An 18,234-nucleotide genomic window follows, 5' to 3' on the forward strand; every position below is an offset into this window, starting at 1 on the left:
GTTTTTTTTTATGGCTTTGAAAGGAATTGAGGCAAGATAGAGAGGAAGTTTTCCAGCTTTTCATGAGTCTAGTGCTAGGGAAGCTAACCTTAAAATGAGAACCATTTTTTGAATAAAGTTTGAAAAGACTTTTCTGCTTGGGCTGATGAAAGTGCGGGGCATTCTCCACGCATAGTGTAAATCAGCAGATATCAATTCATTTAAAATCTAAGACAGGTTAATTCTTTTTCATGGTGAGGGTTTCCATGAAAGGCTCCTGTTACTCATTTCCTCATTTTGGACATGAGTCTTTGTTGCCAACTGTAAATGCCCTTAAGCAGATGTTGAGCTGCCCCCTTTGTCTGCCTGCTGACGGTACTCCCCCCATTGCTGCTTAGGATTTCAATACAAGGGGCCACCCGTTTAAGATGGAACTGAAGAGTTTCTTCTCCCGGAAGGTGGAATGGATCTTTGAACTGTGCAGGCAGAATGATTGAATATATTTAGTGCCAAGATACACAGACATTTGGTATGTTGCAGGGATTCGAAGTTTGTGGTGTAGTCAGGATAATGAAGCCAAGGTCAGGTCAATCTTGATCTTATGGATGGAAGGGGGTCACCTGGCTTACTCCTGCTCCAGTTCCTGCAGAGTTAGAATGAGCAACAATGGGTATGTATTTCCTTGTCAGGAAGATGTGTGGTGGAGATAAATCAACTGTTCTTATCCTTTAAGCAAGTGGTCATGCATTTGGGAGGTTGTGCTGAAGAAGTCTTACTGAATAGATCAGCTTAGTCTTCTTGAATGGGTGAAGGTGTTCAAAGAGTAGAGTGACTTACCAATAAACACCCTTCATCTCTTGACCTTCTCTTTTCAATAGCCGCAGATTCCACTGCTGATGTGGCCTTGTACGCGGGTCTGGTTGTTGCCGTGTTCATCTTCGTGGTTATAATGCTGGTGCTCGGCATCATCGTGTACAAGAGGAGCTGCCGTGACTTTGACACGGACATCACCGACTCCTCCGCTGCACTGACCGGAGGCTTCCAGCCCGTCAACTTCAAAAAGGCCAGGCAGGGTAAGTGTTCGGAACTGCCTCACCAATGCTTGGTGCTGGATGTTCCTGAGGTATTTCCTGGTGATGGGGGGGGTGGGGGAAAGAGTTGGCATTGTCTTCAACCCCAGACTGTCCTGCAACATCTGATGCCCAGCAGTCACTGTTACAGTGCGAGAAGTGTGTTCAGCAATTTGTGCACAGCAAGCTCCCAGAGACAGCAACACGATAATGTCCAGTGTAATCTGTAGTTTAGTTTTCCCGGCATTTTCTGTTTCTGGCTCAGTTTAATTTTAATTCAGCATCGTGTTCGGTGCAGGCATTGTGGGCTGAAGGACCTGTTCCTGTGCAGGACTGTTCCAAGTTCTATCCTCGCCTGCCAGACAGATCCTACCACCTTACCTTCAGCAACACATTACTCAGAACCAAGAAGCTCAATTGGCAGGCAACTGCCCCAGTGAGCAATTCCTGCTCAGCTCTGTTCTAAAAGGACATCCCTCTATTCCGAGGCTGTGTCTTGTACTCCCCCACCATAGGAAACGTCCTCTTCACCTCCACTCTATCGAGGCCTTTCAACATTCAATAGGTTTCATGGGTATTCATGCACGGTTGAATAACTTGAACTTGAAGTAGCCTTGTCCTATCACAGACATTTCCTGTGTTCTGCTCACTCCTACCCTCCCCAGCCTACTGAAATTTAACTTGCATTTCCAACTTCCCCATTTCTGTCAGATCCAGTACCTTTCTGGTTTTGTTTCAGGTTTGCAACATATGCAGGAGTTTTGTAATGCATTCTTGAATTTAGTGTCCTGAGTGAAGCTAATTAAGAGGAAAAATTTCCCATGTCCTTTTTTGGATCCTTTACATCCATTAAGACCCTCAGCTTAGTCCCTTCCTCAGTACAGTCGGCCCTCCGTACCCGCGGGTTCTGCATCCGCGGATCGAGAATATTTGAAAAAAAATTCCAGAAAGTTCCAAAAAACAAAACTCAAATTTGCCGCACCAAGCACTAGGCTGAATCCACGCAAGTGAAGTGATGTGTAGGCATACCCTGCTGTAGCCTCCCGCCATTTCACAGATCCTCAGTCTCTCTCCAGCACTCATTGTTTGAGCATTGTTCGCCTCGCATCTCATTCATTCGCTACTTGTGTTGTGAGTGAGAGGAAGGAGTTTAAGGTTAGTAAGGGATGGCTGGCTAGCTATGTTAGAGCACTAGAGCCTCAAGAACTTAAAGATCACGGGAGAATCGGCATCGGCTGATTCCGAGGCAGCATCAGCGTTCCCAAGAGTTACGATGGTTGCGTCTGTCCTGATCATGTACAGGCTTTTTTTCTTGTCATTATTCCCTAAACGATACAGTATAACAACTATTTACATAGTATTTGCATTGCATTAGGTATTATAAGTAATCTAGAAATGATTTAAAGAATAGGAGAGGATGTGCGTAGGTTATATGCAAATATTACGCCATTTTATATAAGGGACTTGAGCATCCACGGATTTTGGTATCCGCAGGGGGTCCTGGAACCAAACCCCCGCGGATACCGAGGGACAACTGTGCTGCGCTAGATGTGCCAGCAGACATTTTGTGCTCCAGTGTCTGGGCCCAGAACTCTTGCACTCAAAGGTAAGCACACAGCCCGCTGAGTCATTGCTGACACAGACCTTTGCTTTTCTAAATGATGAAGCCAGGGACACAAGCTAAATCCAAGTCATTGCTTTCACCTCGTTTAATGAAAATGACAGTCGTTGCAAAGCCTTATCTTTGTGACAGCTGTGGCTGCATCGACTGCCTGGCAGGTCTATTCAGCTGTTTTGATGAGGTGTCAATAGAAGTGCAAAGCCCAACAATGGCTGGAGCCTCAACTATTTATTAAAAGGATTGATTTTCAGTTTCATCAAGTACTGAAGCAGGAAATGAAAATAGTTTGATATTTGCCATGGTGGCTCTGTTGACTGTAAGGCTTCAGTTAGGGCAAAGGTTTGTTGCAACATCTCACGTAGATGTTCTCTCAATATTCTCAGAAGCAGAGAATTATGTCTTTACACCGTACTGCTGCTGCAAAACAACCAATTTCATGTCATATGTCACTTATAATAAATCTAATTCTACATCACAAAAAGAAGCTATTAGTTCACTTCAGACACTTTAAAAACTACTCTGTTTACTCAAAGTACTGGAAATTTTTATGCTTTATAACTTCAAAACACTCAACTAATTCAAAGGAACTCATGAGAGTCCAAAAATACCGGTGTAACTTCGAGTTTACTTCAAGCGAGGCACACACATAATCAACACATTCCTACCTATAACCCATAATGAACCAATCAGTCAACTTATACACAAAAATAACTCAAATATTACTGAAATACTAAATAAACAACAGAAATGCTCCCCCTTCAAGGTTCCTAATAACTCACATCTTTTAACGCAGTTCATTCCATATGTTAGTGGAATTTGTAGTTTTCTTGATCTAGGAATCTCAAGCAGGGCACAGGGGAATTAGCCCCCTGCTCTCTGAGGATTTGGGTCACCTGTGTTGTTAATTCAGCTAGGTTCCCCTGTCCTTTGCCATTTTGCTTCAAATGTTATTTAGAATACCCAATGACCCTCCAGCAAAACAGGAGGTGGAGAATATAGGGTGAGTGATGGAAGGAAAGAGAAAAGAAATGCAATTGCTGTTTTTATCGCATGGAAATAGCTTAGATTTTGTGCATTTCTTTGATGCTGTTTAGTCCTTACTGTCAGAAGACTTGAGTCAACCAGCTACTACTTGACCTTCTCTTATGCTCATAAGGGAGCAATGAGATGCTGCAGAAGTCACACACAGCGGCACAGTGGGGTGGCTCAGCCTGAACCTGTAGTTCAGGTTCAGTTCTGACACAGTGCTGTCTGTGTGGAGTTGGCATGTTCTCCCTGTGAACATTTCCCTCAGATGCTCCTGTTCTCTCCCACATCCCAAAGACGATGCTACAAAATATCTTTAAAGCGTAATGTTGGAGACACAGCAGTAAATTTGCATGCAACAGTCTCCCACAGATCACAACTGCAGACATTCAGCTTTTGCAGTTATTCCTAATTTGTATTTTTACTTTTTTTTAATTTTCTGGGAACTGCGTTTTCTTGGCAAAGTCAGCATTTATGGCCTTAAAGTAGGGAGGAGTGGGCCGCTTTCTTACACCCTACAGGCCTTCTGGTGAAGGTACCCCCAATGAGTTGCTGGGGGGATTTTCTGCATTTAGACCCTGGAATGATGAACGACTGGAGATTATAAGTCACAATTGTGTAGAACTTAGAGAGAAACCTAAAAACACGGTAGTGTGGTGGCTAGCGTGTGTAATGTTGAATCAGATTTGCGGGTCTGGCATGTGAGACAGGAAATACACTGACTTCAAATTGGTATATTAATCATTTATTTACAAATAGTAAAAATTCAACCAGACATTTATATTCCCCAAGTTACAGAAACTACAAAGCTGAATACTCACCAAATATACCTACATTCAGCAAACATACTTGGTTAAGAGTGCGCGCAGCACATACCTTCCCAAACATCATGTGCATTATCGCCTAAAACAAAGGGAAAAGAGAGCAAGCCCCTTCCACGTGTCATTTTATACACCCAGGATATTTGAAACAGCTATCCAATGGGGGAAGAAGCCACAGTTTCTAAACTAACCAATCATGACTTTCGACAATCAGAATTAGGCACGCCCCCACAAGACAGGGTAACACTATTTCATAGTTAGTGATTGTCAGTTAGAGATTCAACTCCCACTGCAGTCTGTAAGGAGTTTGTACGTTCTCCCAGTTTCCACCCACATTTGAAAGAAGTACGGTAGAGTTATTAAATTGTGGGTATGCTGCATTGGCGCCGGAAGTGTGGCGACGCTCGAGGGCTGCCCCCAGCACATCCTTGGGATGGTGCAAACAACACACTTCACTGTATGTTTCGATGTACCTGTGACAATATAAAGATAATCTTACCTGCCTCTCAGTGGTTTCCCCACGCACCTGTCATTTACAGTCCAGTGATGTGGGAGATGCTGTCGGAGTACCCTGGGTGAGTTCTGCAGTGTACTTTGTGGATGGTGCAAGTGCAGCCATTGCTACAGATTGAGTGAATATCTAGGGTTGTTGACGAGGTGTCAGTAAAGCGGTCTCCTTTGTTCCAGGTGACATCAAGCTCCCTGAATGGTCTTCGCCATTCTTTTTACAATGTCACATCTGTTTTAGTTGTAACTCCACTTTAGGTAGATTTGGTCTGAAAGATGGAATTGCCAGAAGAAGGGGCACTAACTATTGAATCAGGTTGGGAATTCAGAAGAAAAGGTTTTGCCCAGGGAATGGTCAGAAGGGAGAATTTATGACCAAGATGAAACACAAATGCTTGAGATATGGGACATCCCAATAGGATGAGGTAGATCAGAGATTGAGATTATGGATTCATGTGCCAAATGGCCAAATTCTTTGCTGAAGTCTCTGCAGGTCCTTGTGAATCTCATTGTTTTCCCATTTCTCTCTGTTCCAGACAACTCCCAGTTGCTGAGCTCATCGATCCAGCCAGATCTGACGGCCAACGCCGGCTCGTACCGAGGTCCTATGTATACGCTGCAGGATACAGCCGACAAGATACCAATGACCAACTCCCCGCTCTTGGATGCCTTGCCCAGCTTGAAGATCAAGGTGTACAATTCTTCGATGCCCTCCTCCATGTTGGTGGGTGGAGTGGACTCATCAGGGACCGGAGCGCCAGGGACTTACCCAGGGGGCAACAGCAGAGACAACAACGTCGTTATGAACCTGAGGAACAAGGCAATGAGCTCACAACATCTGGGCACCTTGCCCAGGGATCCAGGATACTGTGCCAGTGGGACCTTCGGCTGTTTGGGTGGACGACTGACGGTGCCCAATTCAGGTTTGTGAATCATTTATTTGGACATTCTAAAACCAGCACACGTTATTCATCACTGATTGCCTTTTGAACTGAATAACTTGCCAAGCCTGCTCAGTGGAGAGCCAACCACAACTCTGCACTTAGAGTCACATGCAAGTCATATTGGATTAGGTTGGCCACAGTAGCGTAGTGACTAGCACATCACTTTACAGTGCCAGCGAACACAAATCATGGTTCAATCCCCACCTTTATCTGTAAGGACATTGTACATTCTCCCCGTGACCAAGTAGATTACCTCTAGGTGCTTTGGGTTCCTTCCACTATTCCCTCTTTATTCAGCCCTGATGAAGGGTCTTGGCCCAAAATGTCGCCTGTTTATTTCCCTCCGTAGGTCTTGCCTCTAACTTTAAACGTTGCCCAACTGGGATCATAAGTGGATCAACCACATTTATGAGCTCCTCAGCTGTTAATGACTCTACGTTTGTGCAGCACTGTCTTTTTCAGTTACTCCTCTGTCCATCAGTTATCAGCCATAGCACAGTGCCATATTCAATCCAACATTTAATCTATTGTAATTGATAGCTAGTGGAGCTAGGACATTGAATTGAGTTAGCCAGAATATCTCAGGAAATGGAGGGATTGGTTTATACAATATGTAGACTGCAATCCCATTGATTAAGAGGTAGTGTTTAATGCAATTTTATAGGATTCTAAGGGAAATAGGTGAATTCAAGCATGCCAGGCAGTCTCACTTTATCCAGGATGGTGAAGAAAGAACACACTGTCTGCACTTGAACCAGGACCAATGGCTCAAGTGAAAGGGAGAAGGAACTTTGATATTGACTGGCAGAAAAATCATTTCATTGAATGAGTGGAAAATGTATGGATTAGACTCTGCGAGGAGGCAGTGGAAGCAGTTGGTATTGATCCATTCAAGGGAAATTAGAGAGATTGTCTGAAGCAAATAGCATTTTGGGATACAATATCACATTAATTTGAATTAGACTGAGTTATTTATGGTGCATTTAGGAGGAACTCAGTTCTCCAAACTTTGCAACATTGGGTATTCATTGCTTTTGGTCTGGTTTGTTATACACTCTCAATCAATTGCAAAAAGCATTAGATAACAGCTCCATTATCACTTGATTGTCCAATATGAGGCCCTGGTGTGAGGCATCTTCTGATGAACTCGGTATTCCTTTCTAATCCAACTGAACCTATTTTTCAAATGGTTTTCATAAGAAGATGAAATAGGTAGATAAGCAAAGGATGCCACAGTAGTGTAGTGATTAGCGTAACACTATTACTATCCGGGGCATATTGGAGTTCAAATCTGGCACCACCTGTAAGGAGTTTGTATGCTCTCCCCATGAACTTGTGAGTTTCCTCTGGTTGCTCCAGAGCCCTCCCACAGTCCAAAGACATCTTGGTTGGTAGATTAATTGGTCGTTGTAAATTGTCTTGTGATTAGGTTAGTGTGATATAGGTGGGATGCTGGGCAGAGCAGCTTATTGGACCAGAATGGCCTGTTTTACACAGTATCTCTGTCAAATAAAAGTAAATGAATTACCTGTAACATTACCTGGAGATTTACCCTTTAAGGTGTGGGTAAAACATTGCTTGTGTGGAAACATCAACTGATCCAACCCTGCCTTTGAAGTCACACTGTATTTTTAACTGTCTCCCCAATTAATACCATCAGTAGATTTGAGGCCTTTGTGAATGGTGGATATCTGGAAGTGGATGAATGAGTGAGAGTAAATGAATGAATGAGTGAGTGAGTGAGTTTAACCAGGGCAGGACATGCACAGTAAATAGCAGGGCTCTGAGGAGTGTTGTTGAGCAAAGTGACCTTCGAGTATCAGTACATAGCTTTATGGAAGTGGTGACGCAAGTAGATTCGGTGGGGGGTGAAGTGGGCGAGTGACGAAAATGTGTAGTATGCTTGCCTCCAGCAGCTGAAGCACTGAGCACAAGAATTGGGAAGTCTTATTGCAAAGCGCCGATTAGGCCGTGCTTGGAGTGTTATGTGCATTTGTGATTACCACACCACAGGGAATGTGTGATTAAGCTAGGATGTTGCCTGATTTCGAGGGGGTGACTTGTAAGCAGAGATTGGATAGGCCAGGTCTGGGTTCCCTGGAGCAAAAGAAGCTGAGGGGTGGCAGACTAGAGATATATAAAATTTGGAGGCATAAACAGGGAAGAGGGCCAGAGTCTTGTTTCCCAATTGAATTGAATTTAAAAAGTGCACTGGAATCGTTACTGTGCTACATAAACAATCAGGACTACATAAACAAAGCTGGAGTTGTAAGGTTTAACAGTTCGATGATGGTGATGCAGCTGGTGAAGCTCCTACCTCACTCTGGTTTAATCCTGACCTCTGGTGCTGCCTGTGTGGAGTTTGTTCACTCAACCTGTGACCGTGTGGGTTTCCTCCGGGCGCTCCAGCTTCTTCCCACGTCCCAACAATGTGCATGTTGTTCATTAGGTTAATTAGCCACTGTAAATTGCCTCTCCTGTGTCGGTCATTGGTAGAATATTGGGGGGGGGGGGAGGGTAGCTAACGGGAATGTGGGGAGATTAAAATTGGTTAATGTAGGATTAGTGTTAGTGTAGAATTGGTTAGTGTAGACAGGTTCTTCATATTTGCTGCAGATGTGGTGAGCAAAAGGCATGTTTTCTGGTTGTATAACTCAATGTAACAGCATCTTCTGAGAGGAAGGCCAGCCTAAGAATCTGGGCATTTCTAGCACATAAAACATAGATCATTACAGCAGAGAATGGATCCTTCGGCCTGTGATGTTGTGCCGACCTTCAAACCCACTCTAAGATCAATTTAGCCCTTCCCTCTTACAGTGCCGCCATTTTTCTATCATCCATGTGCCTACCTAAGAGTCTCTTAAATGTCCCCGATTTATTTGTAGAATTTATAGTGTGTAAGCACAGGGTCAGTTTACTGGAATTTATGAAGGAAATTGGGGGGGGGGGGTGTTCATGATTAGAACAGAAATGCTGACAAGGAATAGTTGGGCCAAATGGCCTGTACACATGGCTGTCCTCATGTGCACACCAACGTAACTTCAGTGGAGCAAGTAAGGTTTAAGTGCTACCACCCTTAGGGCAGATTCCTATCCAGAATTCCTCCTTATTGCTGATATGGCATAACATTGTTTCATGTGGTGGACTAAATTTCTTCCTCTGCTTAAAGCAATTAGGCCAATGTCTGCTCTTGAAAATGTCGTGCAAAGACAAATATTCATCAAAGCACAAATCCACCTCACTGCTAAATTCTGACCCAATTTTCATTGAAACCCAGATGAATTTATAGACCTCAGTGTTCCTGAATGCTTACGATAAGAACAGCTGGTCCTATTATTTAGTTAGTAACTGAATCCACCACAGCCCTCAACAATAACCTGCATCAGTGTTTTGCTTTTTCCAGCTCTACTGGGAAGCTTTCCCATACAGTGTTTAGGTTGAAAAATAGGCCAGACAAATGAGAGCGTACACAGTTAATTGGTTTATGAATGAGTGAATGTTGGCAGCAAGTCACTATGAAAAGCATTTCTCCAGATATGCAATTGGTAATAACCATCCATATCAGGCACTGGGGGTGGGGGAGAGGTTTGAGTGCTGTACACACACTTGTCAAGGAATTCATTCGTGGTGCCGAGCACTTTATGTGAGCATCAAAGCAATGTGCACGAAACCTTCATTGCATTGACTTGAGAGAACAAAACACCCAGACAAATATACACTACATATGTTGCTGCCAGTCAGGAATGAATTTCTATTTGTCTGGCTGCACAATGGGAGGTATACTCACCACAATAGGGCTTTTCTCTCCCCCACTCCCCCCCATTACATTTTTGAATTCTTACTCCTCATCTCATATCCCCAGGACTCCCTGACACGCTCCCTCATCTGAAATTAAACGGGACTAAAGCTAAAACCAATTCAGAGTCTGGATGATAATTCTGTAATCTTTGCATTAGCCTCTGCGATGCTGGTCAGCGAGCCTCTTGGTCAGCCAGCCCGCTGCTCTGGCTACTGGGGTGTATGCTGAAGCTATTGTTAGGAAGCATGTGGGAAATGATTTCCTATGTAACTGCTGATGAGCCTTGTCCTTGAGAATCCCTTTCAACCGCAGGTCATGCCCAGCAGGTGCAAATCCAGCCCAGTTCAGCTGCCTGTCATGACTCAACGGGTAGCACCCTTGTCTCAGCTTCAGGAGGTAGACAGTTCGAGCCTTCCTCCAGGAACATTACTCTGCAAATCTGAGCTGATGATCCTCATGAGGCCCTGCTTATCCTCGTTCTTCACTTTGATGATGAGAAGGGGGAGAGGTATTTGATGCACAGCTGGATTTATCTCCAGCAACCAATTTTATGAAGGCAGAGTCACCAGGTCATTATTAAGTTACTGTTTGGGAGAACAGTGTACACAAAGTGATGATGCCAGTTACTATCTTATTAGCATTACTGCACTTTCAGAAGTACTTTTCTGTAAAGCATTTTTGAGACATCCTGAAGGAGATGTTAAAGGTGCTAAAAAAAAATACAAGTCCTCCTCCCAGCCTAAGAGAGCTGAATTTTAAAATGTGATTGAAAGCACAATGATGGATTTTCCATAGCAACTCTAACATTTAGAGTACTTGACCTTTGATCAAGAGTTGCCTGGGATGTGTTTGTGCAGTATGGCTCAGGGGATGATTGGGACAGCCTTGCTCAGGATTTGCAAACCCCACCCCATCCCTTCCCATCATGCTAATTTCAGGTTGTTCTTTTCTCTATATTGTATAACAACTGGGAACTCAATTTGTAAGCAGCCCTGTCTTCAGTTGAACAGGAACCAGTTGCCTAAACGTCCAAGGTCAGTTCTTGGCTTCAGCCATACATTTCCTAGTTTATTTTAATTTCCTGTTTACAGTGTTGAGCATGGTGCATGCTGCTCCAATATAAATATGCAAGTCAAAGAGACATTTCAACTCACTTTGTCCGTCCCTGCTGCTGATGAGCTGTTCTGTCTAATCTCACTCCTCATCCTTTAAAGAGAGATTAAAGGTTACATTTATTTGTCAGATGTGCGTCAAAACATAAATGAAATGAGTTGTTTGCGTCAACAGCCAACGCGGTCCAAAGATGTGCAGCGGGATGTCCGCAATTGTCGCCATGCTTCTGGCGCCAATTTAGCAAGCTGACATCTCACGATCCCTAATCCATACCTCTTTCAGAATGCGGCAGACAACTGGAGCATCCGGAGGAAATGCACTTGGGCCACGGGGAGAACGTACAAACTCCTTACAGAGTGTGGCAGGAATTGAACCCCGATCTTTCAGTCCCTGGCCTGTAAAGCGTGACGCTAAGTGCAACGCTACTGTGCTGCTCTTGGGTCTGGCATTTCCAAGTGTCCATGTAGCTGTTGTTTCAATGCTTCACCTACCTGTTCAAGGAAATGGTTCCAGACTCCTATCACCCCTGAGTGAAAAAATTCTCCTCAACTCCCCTCTAGTTCTAACACTAATGTCATTTAATCCACCACTCCCTCTCTCTTCAGGAAACCTGCCTTTTCTTTTCACTCTCAGGTCTCTGATGAAATTTCCCAACATCTTCACTAGGGACTCGAGGACTCCCTTGAGTTTTTCCTCTGGTTGTATCTTCCTGTGGCAGAGCTTGGTCAAAAGTGCCTGCTTCAGCAGTCTAGGGCTGGGCAGGTAATGTGGCTTGCTCAAGGTGCAATGAATATTACCAAGGCCTCAATGGTCACCTGCAACAGGAAGATGTTTATTCTTCCATTGAATTTGTAGTGCTTTGTGGAGTCAGTGTTGGGAACATCCTTCCAGTACATTGGATGCCTGTAATAGGGAGAACAAGTCTCAGAAGTAGTTGGGAGTGCAGGGATCACTAAAACCCATAAAGCCATAAGCCATGTACCGGAATTGATCTTCAAACACTCTTTCCCTCAAACCACCAAAACGATATATCTTCCTCTCACAGGTCAACACTGAGGCCTGAGTCTTTCTGATAATGTTCACAATGCTTTTATCGTGCTACCATAGTTTTAGGGAAAGAGTGTAGGAAGATCAGTTCTGGCACACAAATTTATGATCTGGTGGGCATTAGCAATATCTGCCCTCCCAACTCCTCCTAAGAACTGCACCCCCTTCAACTGGCATCTCAAGACACTGGAAGGATGTACCCAACACTGTCTCCACAAAGCACTACAATTCAATGGAAGGAGAAACATTTTCCCCTCACATGTGAACATTGAGGCTTTGGTTATCTCCATATGCATCTTGAACAAGGCCCATTACCTGCCCAGCTCTAGACTCCCAAAGGAGGCACTTTAGTCCAAGCTCTGACTTGGGAAGATATAACCAAACAGGTAGAGATATTAAGAAATGCAGTTCCTCACTGCCTTTTGGGAATCCTTGAACCATGACCCTCGACCCTACATTTTGGTAGGAATAATCCAAATAGGACATACATGGTAAATGGTAGGGCATTGAAGAATGCAGTAGAACAAAGTGATCTAGGAATAATAGTGCATAGTTCCCTGAAGGTGGAATCTCATGTGGATAGGGTGGTGAAGAAAGCTTTTGGTATGCTGGCCTTTATAAATCAGAGCATTGAGTATAGGAGTTGGGATGTAATGTTAAAATTGTACAAGGCATTGATCAGGCCAAATTTGGAGTACTGTGTACAGTTCTGGTCTCCGGATTATAGGAAAGATATCAACAAAATAGAGAGAGTACAGAGGAGATTTACTAGAATGTTACCTGGGTTTCAGCACCTAAGTTACAGGGAAAGGTTGAACAAGTTAGGTCTTTATTCTTTGGAGCATAGAAGGTTGAGAGGGGACTTGATAAAGGTATTTAAAATAATGAGGGGGATAGATAGAGTTGACGTGGATAGGCTTTTTCCATTGAGAGCAAGGGAGATTCAAACAAGAGGACATGATTTGAGAGGTAGGGGGCAAAAGTTTAAGGGTAACACGAGCTGGAATTTTTTTTTACTCAGAGAGTGGTAGCTGTGTGGAATGAGCTTCCAGTAGAAGCAGTAGAGGCAGGTTCGGTCTTGTCATTTAAAGTAAAATTGCATGGGTATATGGATAGAAAAGGAACGGAGGGTTATGGGCTGAGTGCGGGCCAGTGGGACTAGGTGAGTGTAAGCGCCGGCACAGACTAGGAGGGCCGAGATGGCCTGTTTTCGTGCTGTAATTGTTATATGGTTATATGATCAGACAAAGCAGTGAAGGAAAAGTTAAGGTGGTGTTGAAAGCCTCATCAGTGCTCTGGAAGACCCAGAAGACGTGTGTAAACAGCAAAAAGTGCACATGACCTCACAGACTATCCACCCCTCCATCTTTGATTCCCACATTAGCCTCATCCCTCACCTCAGAGCCCACATAACCAGAGTGGAAGCGAGTCATCCTCTGTCCTAGGGCATTGCATAAGATGAAGGAGATGGATAATTAACACACACTGAAATGTACTTTAAAAATCTCAGAGGAGAAAATCGTATGAAATTTATATTTATGATAAATGTCATCTGCCATCCAGATTAACAGGAAACCAAATTTCCATTGCAGTCTTACTGTCAAACAGACTTCATTACTCTTGGCACCAGCAATCTCTTAATGTCAGGATTACTAGAGATTATAAATGCCCTCAGCTGTTTGAAGCGCATTCATATAAAACTGCAGAGAGTGGCTTGAACTTATTAGCAGTAACTGTTCTCAGATTCTTTCTTGACCTCCACGTCACTGGGTATCATTAACAAATGCAAATATTCCTTCAGGTTATGGGACCTACTCTGTAGAATATAATGGTGCTGTTCCTGATTTTGATTTCTTTCCATCTTTAATTTGAAAGGGACATAATTTTAAGGTGATTGGAGGAAGGTACAGGGGAGATGTTATAAGTTAATTCACCCTGCGTTCTCATCGGGCCTTATAAGATTTATGCCTGACAACTCTGACCACTCCTCACACTTACTGTTGTACACTGGCAAACATTCCTCTTCCCAATTAAGTTTCTCAACCTGTAATGTTGTCACACATCAGTTGCTTCCACAGATTCTGCTTGACCTGTTGACCTGCTCTTCCGAAGTTCTGCTTTCTTGTTCCAATATCTGCAGTCTCTTTTGCCTGAGTGACTTGAGAATTAGTAAAATAACTGTTCAATAGTAAGTGTTGCCCTAGAATCTTTTGTTTACATCTTTATCTTGTCTTAGTATGGTTGGTGACCTTGGGTCCCGGGCTTGAACAGAAAGACTGTACAAAGGAGAATTAGGCTTCGTGTTCGGCCTGGTTGACTGCACTAAGTCTGCACACTGTTTCATCAGCTTATCATTGTGACTTGCCTTGCTAAATTTCCACTCATCCAAAAGGCTGTACAAAATGTCTATCTATGCTGTTCTGTTGGCACACCGTTTTAACTCTTTCCATCCTGCAACTTCCATGGTGTGAACTTGCACCGTAAACCATGCACAAGGCATTAATAAATACAGCAATAAGCACAGTGAACACACAAGAGAATGGTGCAGAGTGTAGTTGTGCAATGTGCAGTTGTGTCAATGGAAATGTTGAAGTGTTGATAAACTGAATAACAAGAGCGGTACAATTAAGAGGTCAAGAATATAGAAGCGAACAAGGGATTGGTTCAGGTGATGCTTAAGAGGTGATTTTGTCTGTGTTGATAGGTTCAGAAGATGCCCAAAGGCAGGCATAATATAACAAACTTACATTCAGTGGCCACAATATTAGGTACAGGAGAGGAACCTTTTGTAGTTTTCTGCTGCTGTAGCCTGCCCATTTCAAGGTTTGATTTGTGCATTCATAGACACTCTTCGGCACACCACTGTCATAACACATGATTATTTGATTTACCATCACATTCCTGATAGCTTGAACCAGTCTGGCATTCTTCTCTGACCTTTGTCATTTCACAGGGCATTTTTGCCCACAGACCTGCCACTCACTGGATGATTTGTTTTTCACACCTTTCTCTATTCTGTTGAGACTGTTGCGCACAAAAATCCCAGGATATCAACAGTTTCTGAGGTACCCAAACCACCTCATCTGGCACCAACAATCATTGCACAGTCAAAATCACTTAGATCACATTTCTTCCCCATTCTGATGTTTGGTTTGAACAACAGCTGAACCTTTTGACCATGTCTGCATGCTTTTATGTATTGAGTTGCTGCCACATGATTGGCTGATTAGAGACGTTTGCATTAACGTTACAGGTCTACCGAATAAAGTGGCGACTGTGTTTCATGTTGACTTCACTTCAGTTACAGTTTTGTTTTTCCTTTTTCGTTCCACACAGGGGTCAGTCTTCTGGTACCTCAGGGAGCGATTCCACAGGGCAAGTTCTACGAAATGTACTTGATCATCAACAAAAGAGAAAATACACTGTAAGTGCTACATTTCCCAAAGCTGTTCTAGTACTTACATCCATTGTGACTTGCTGGTCCATATCACTCGCAGAATTCCAAACTTGAGAAAAAAAATTTGTAGTTACTTGTGAGAATATTTGCTTTGAATTTTGCAAGCTTTTTCAAGGAATTTGAAATAGCTTTTCACATTCCAACAGTGCATTCTAGATTAAGTCATATCAGAAGCAGAAGTGTTGACCTTCCAATTCAATTTTGTTAAAGGTGAATTTTGGGCTATTCCTAACTAGAAATTGTTTATAACTCAAATGAAAGCCTTAACATTTATATAGAGCCCATCATATTTCAAAGCCATTGATACCTATGTAAGCCAATCACTGTTGTGACACAGGAGACTCAGCAGCCAATTTGCCTACAGCAAGCTCTCACGCACAGTGCAGTAGCATAATGACCTCATGATATGCCTTTTGTAATGTTGAGTAGGGGACAAGTTTGGCTCAGGAGTACAGTAGAGATGGCCTTCACCCCACTTCAAAATTGTGCCATGGAATCTTTTAACCACCTGAGGGAGGAAACAGGGCTTTAATCTCTCCTAAAATACAACAGCTCCAACAGAGCAGCACTCCCTCCAACCCAGGTCTTCAGTTATTGGAAAGAGACTTGAAATCGCTTCTCAGTGAAAAGAATAATTTTTTCCCACTGAGCTCCTGTAGTAACAGTTGTGGACTCTCAAACCTTATGGTGTCACAAACTTGCAAAAATTAGTTTCAATTTTAAAAATTGCCCAATTTAAGGGCATGTCAACAAAAGGAATGTCTTCTCAATGTGATCAATCAGAATGAAACTTATTATTTCACCAACCATTGTCCATAGACATCAGGGAGTTGGTCTGCTCACTCAGCCCTTTAGAAAAGTCAGTGAATTTGTTGGGTTATTTTAATTGGCTACTCAAACTAGAAAAGAATAAACTGGTAACCAGCATTCATTCATGCATCTTTATACCTTCCTGAACAACTCATACCAAACATGACCTTTAAGAAACTTGAGTTAATCTTTTAAACAATATGAAAGTTGTTTATACCCCTATGGCTCTTAAAGCTCTACCACTCAGCATCAGTTATTGGGTGTTCTTTCAATTCATTTCTTGTAATCTATTGGATGGTCCTGTGCTCTTGATATCTTTAGTCCAGGTGGATATCAGCTTGCTGTAGTTTACAAGATATTTGCACATTCTTGGTGCATGTAGTTTTATATGCTGATTACATGTTCTGGGTGCCTGTAATTTTACATGGGATTTACATTCTTGAGGACCTATAATTTACATAACACCGTATGTGCTGGATGCCTGTAATTTACATGAGAGTTAAGTTTTGGATGCCTGTAATTAATATGACAGCTACACATCCTGAATGCCTGCAATTAGTGTGTTTTTGCCGTAGCTTACACGATAATTGCCAGCTTTCATTCACCAAAATGGATCTTTCTTAAGCCAAAATCTGAAGATTATTTCCTGTGGTCCACTTGCTCGCTCTGCTTCTTGTGAGAACGCAAATAGTCAGTTATGGATTGTCCATTTGTTAAAATTAATGGACAGGAATCATGTGTAACAGGCCTGAATTTTCCAGCTCATGGAACCAGTGGCAGACAGCCTGAGAGGTTTGAAAAATTACCCGAGTACTTCAATCCATTAGCTTAACTATCTAAACTGTCTCAATGTGGGTCAATGAATTTCCCGTATGCCAAACAGCCAGAGCAAGAGGCAGCAGCAAGCTTACTGAACACTCTGTTGCTCGTGTAATTGTTTAACAGAAAGAGTGAATAGATTTAGGTTGCATATAGCAATCTGTTGTAAAAGCATGTGTATCCTTGTACAAACACCAGGACATAGAGCCAGTTGGTGGTGACTGAAACCATTGATTGCTGTCTGTTAACATCATTGCATGCATACAGGGTATTGTGACTGAAATCCCATTCTGATGGCAGAATCTAGCTGGGTACATTTACTAGATATAAACAAGTTGTTTGTAGATGTAGGAACTATTGTCCTTAGGTAGTGCTTTTAACAGGGGAGAAAATTTAGAAATCAGAGGTGTAAAGGGACTTGGGAATCCTCTTGTAGGATTCCATTAAAGCAGGAGTTCCCAACCTGTGAATCCATGGACTCCTCGGTTCATGGTAGAGATGAATAGCATAAAAAAGGCTGGGATCCACTGCCTTAAAGGTTAGCTTGCAGGTTGAGTCAGTGATAGGGAAGGCATTTGAAATATCAGCATTCATTTTGAGAGGACTAGAATATAAAAGCGATCATGTAATGCCGAGGCTTTATAAGGCATTGGTCAGCCCGCACTAGAAGTTTTGTGCAAAACACACAAAATTCTGGAGGAACTCAGCAGGCCAGGCAGCATCTGTGGAAAAAAGTTCAGTCAGCGTTTCAGGACGAGACCCTTTGGCAAGACCCTTGGAGTTTTGTGAACAGCTTTGGGGCCCTTATCTAAGAAAAGTTGTGCTGGCATTGGAGAGATTCCAGAGGAGGTTCACAATAATGATTCCAGGAATGTATGAGGCATGTTTGACAGCACTGGGCCTGTAGTAGCTGGAGTTAGAAGAATGAGAGGGGGTCTCATTGAAACCTCTCAATTATTGAAAAGCCTAGATAGAGCGAAAGTGCAGAGGATGTTTCTTATAGCACAGGAGTCTTGAATCAGAGGGCACAGCCTCAGAATAGAGGGGTGTCCATTTAGAACAGAGATGAAGAGGAATTTCATTAAGCAGATGGTGGAGAATCTGTGGAATTCCTTGCCACAGATGGCTGTGGTGGGCAATTCATTGGGTATATTTAAAGAGAAGTTTGATAGGTTCTCCATTAGTAAGGGTATCAATGTTTATGGGGAAAAAGCACAAGAA

The 18,234-nt window shown here is 42.9% G+C and overlaps 1 protein-coding gene across 3 annotated transcripts in view; it reads left to right on the forward strand.

Moving 5' to 3' along the window:
- Positions 1–18,234, forward strand: part of unc5b (unc-5 netrin receptor B) — a 314,621-nt gene that overhangs the window by 264,123 nt on the left and 32,264 nt on the right. For all 3 annotated transcript variants that reach the window (XM_059946443.1, XM_059946444.1, XM_059946446.1), the window contains 3 exons: positions 858–1,052; positions 5,561–5,947; positions 15,264–15,351. In XM_059946443.1, coding sequence (XP_059802426.1) covers positions 858–1,052; positions 5,561–5,947; positions 15,264–15,351 — 670 coding nt within the window. The remainder of the gene's footprint in view (positions 1–857; positions 1,053–5,560; positions 5,948–15,263; positions 15,352–18,234) is intronic.

The sequence above is a fragment of the Hypanus sabinus genome, chromosome 21 (genome assembly GCF_030144855.1).
Source record: "Hypanus sabinus isolate sHypSab1 chromosome 21, sHypSab1.hap1, whole genome shotgun sequence".
NCBI classification, from domain to species: domain Eukaryota; kingdom Metazoa; phylum Chordata; class Chondrichthyes; order Myliobatiformes; family Dasyatidae; genus Hypanus; species Hypanus sabinus.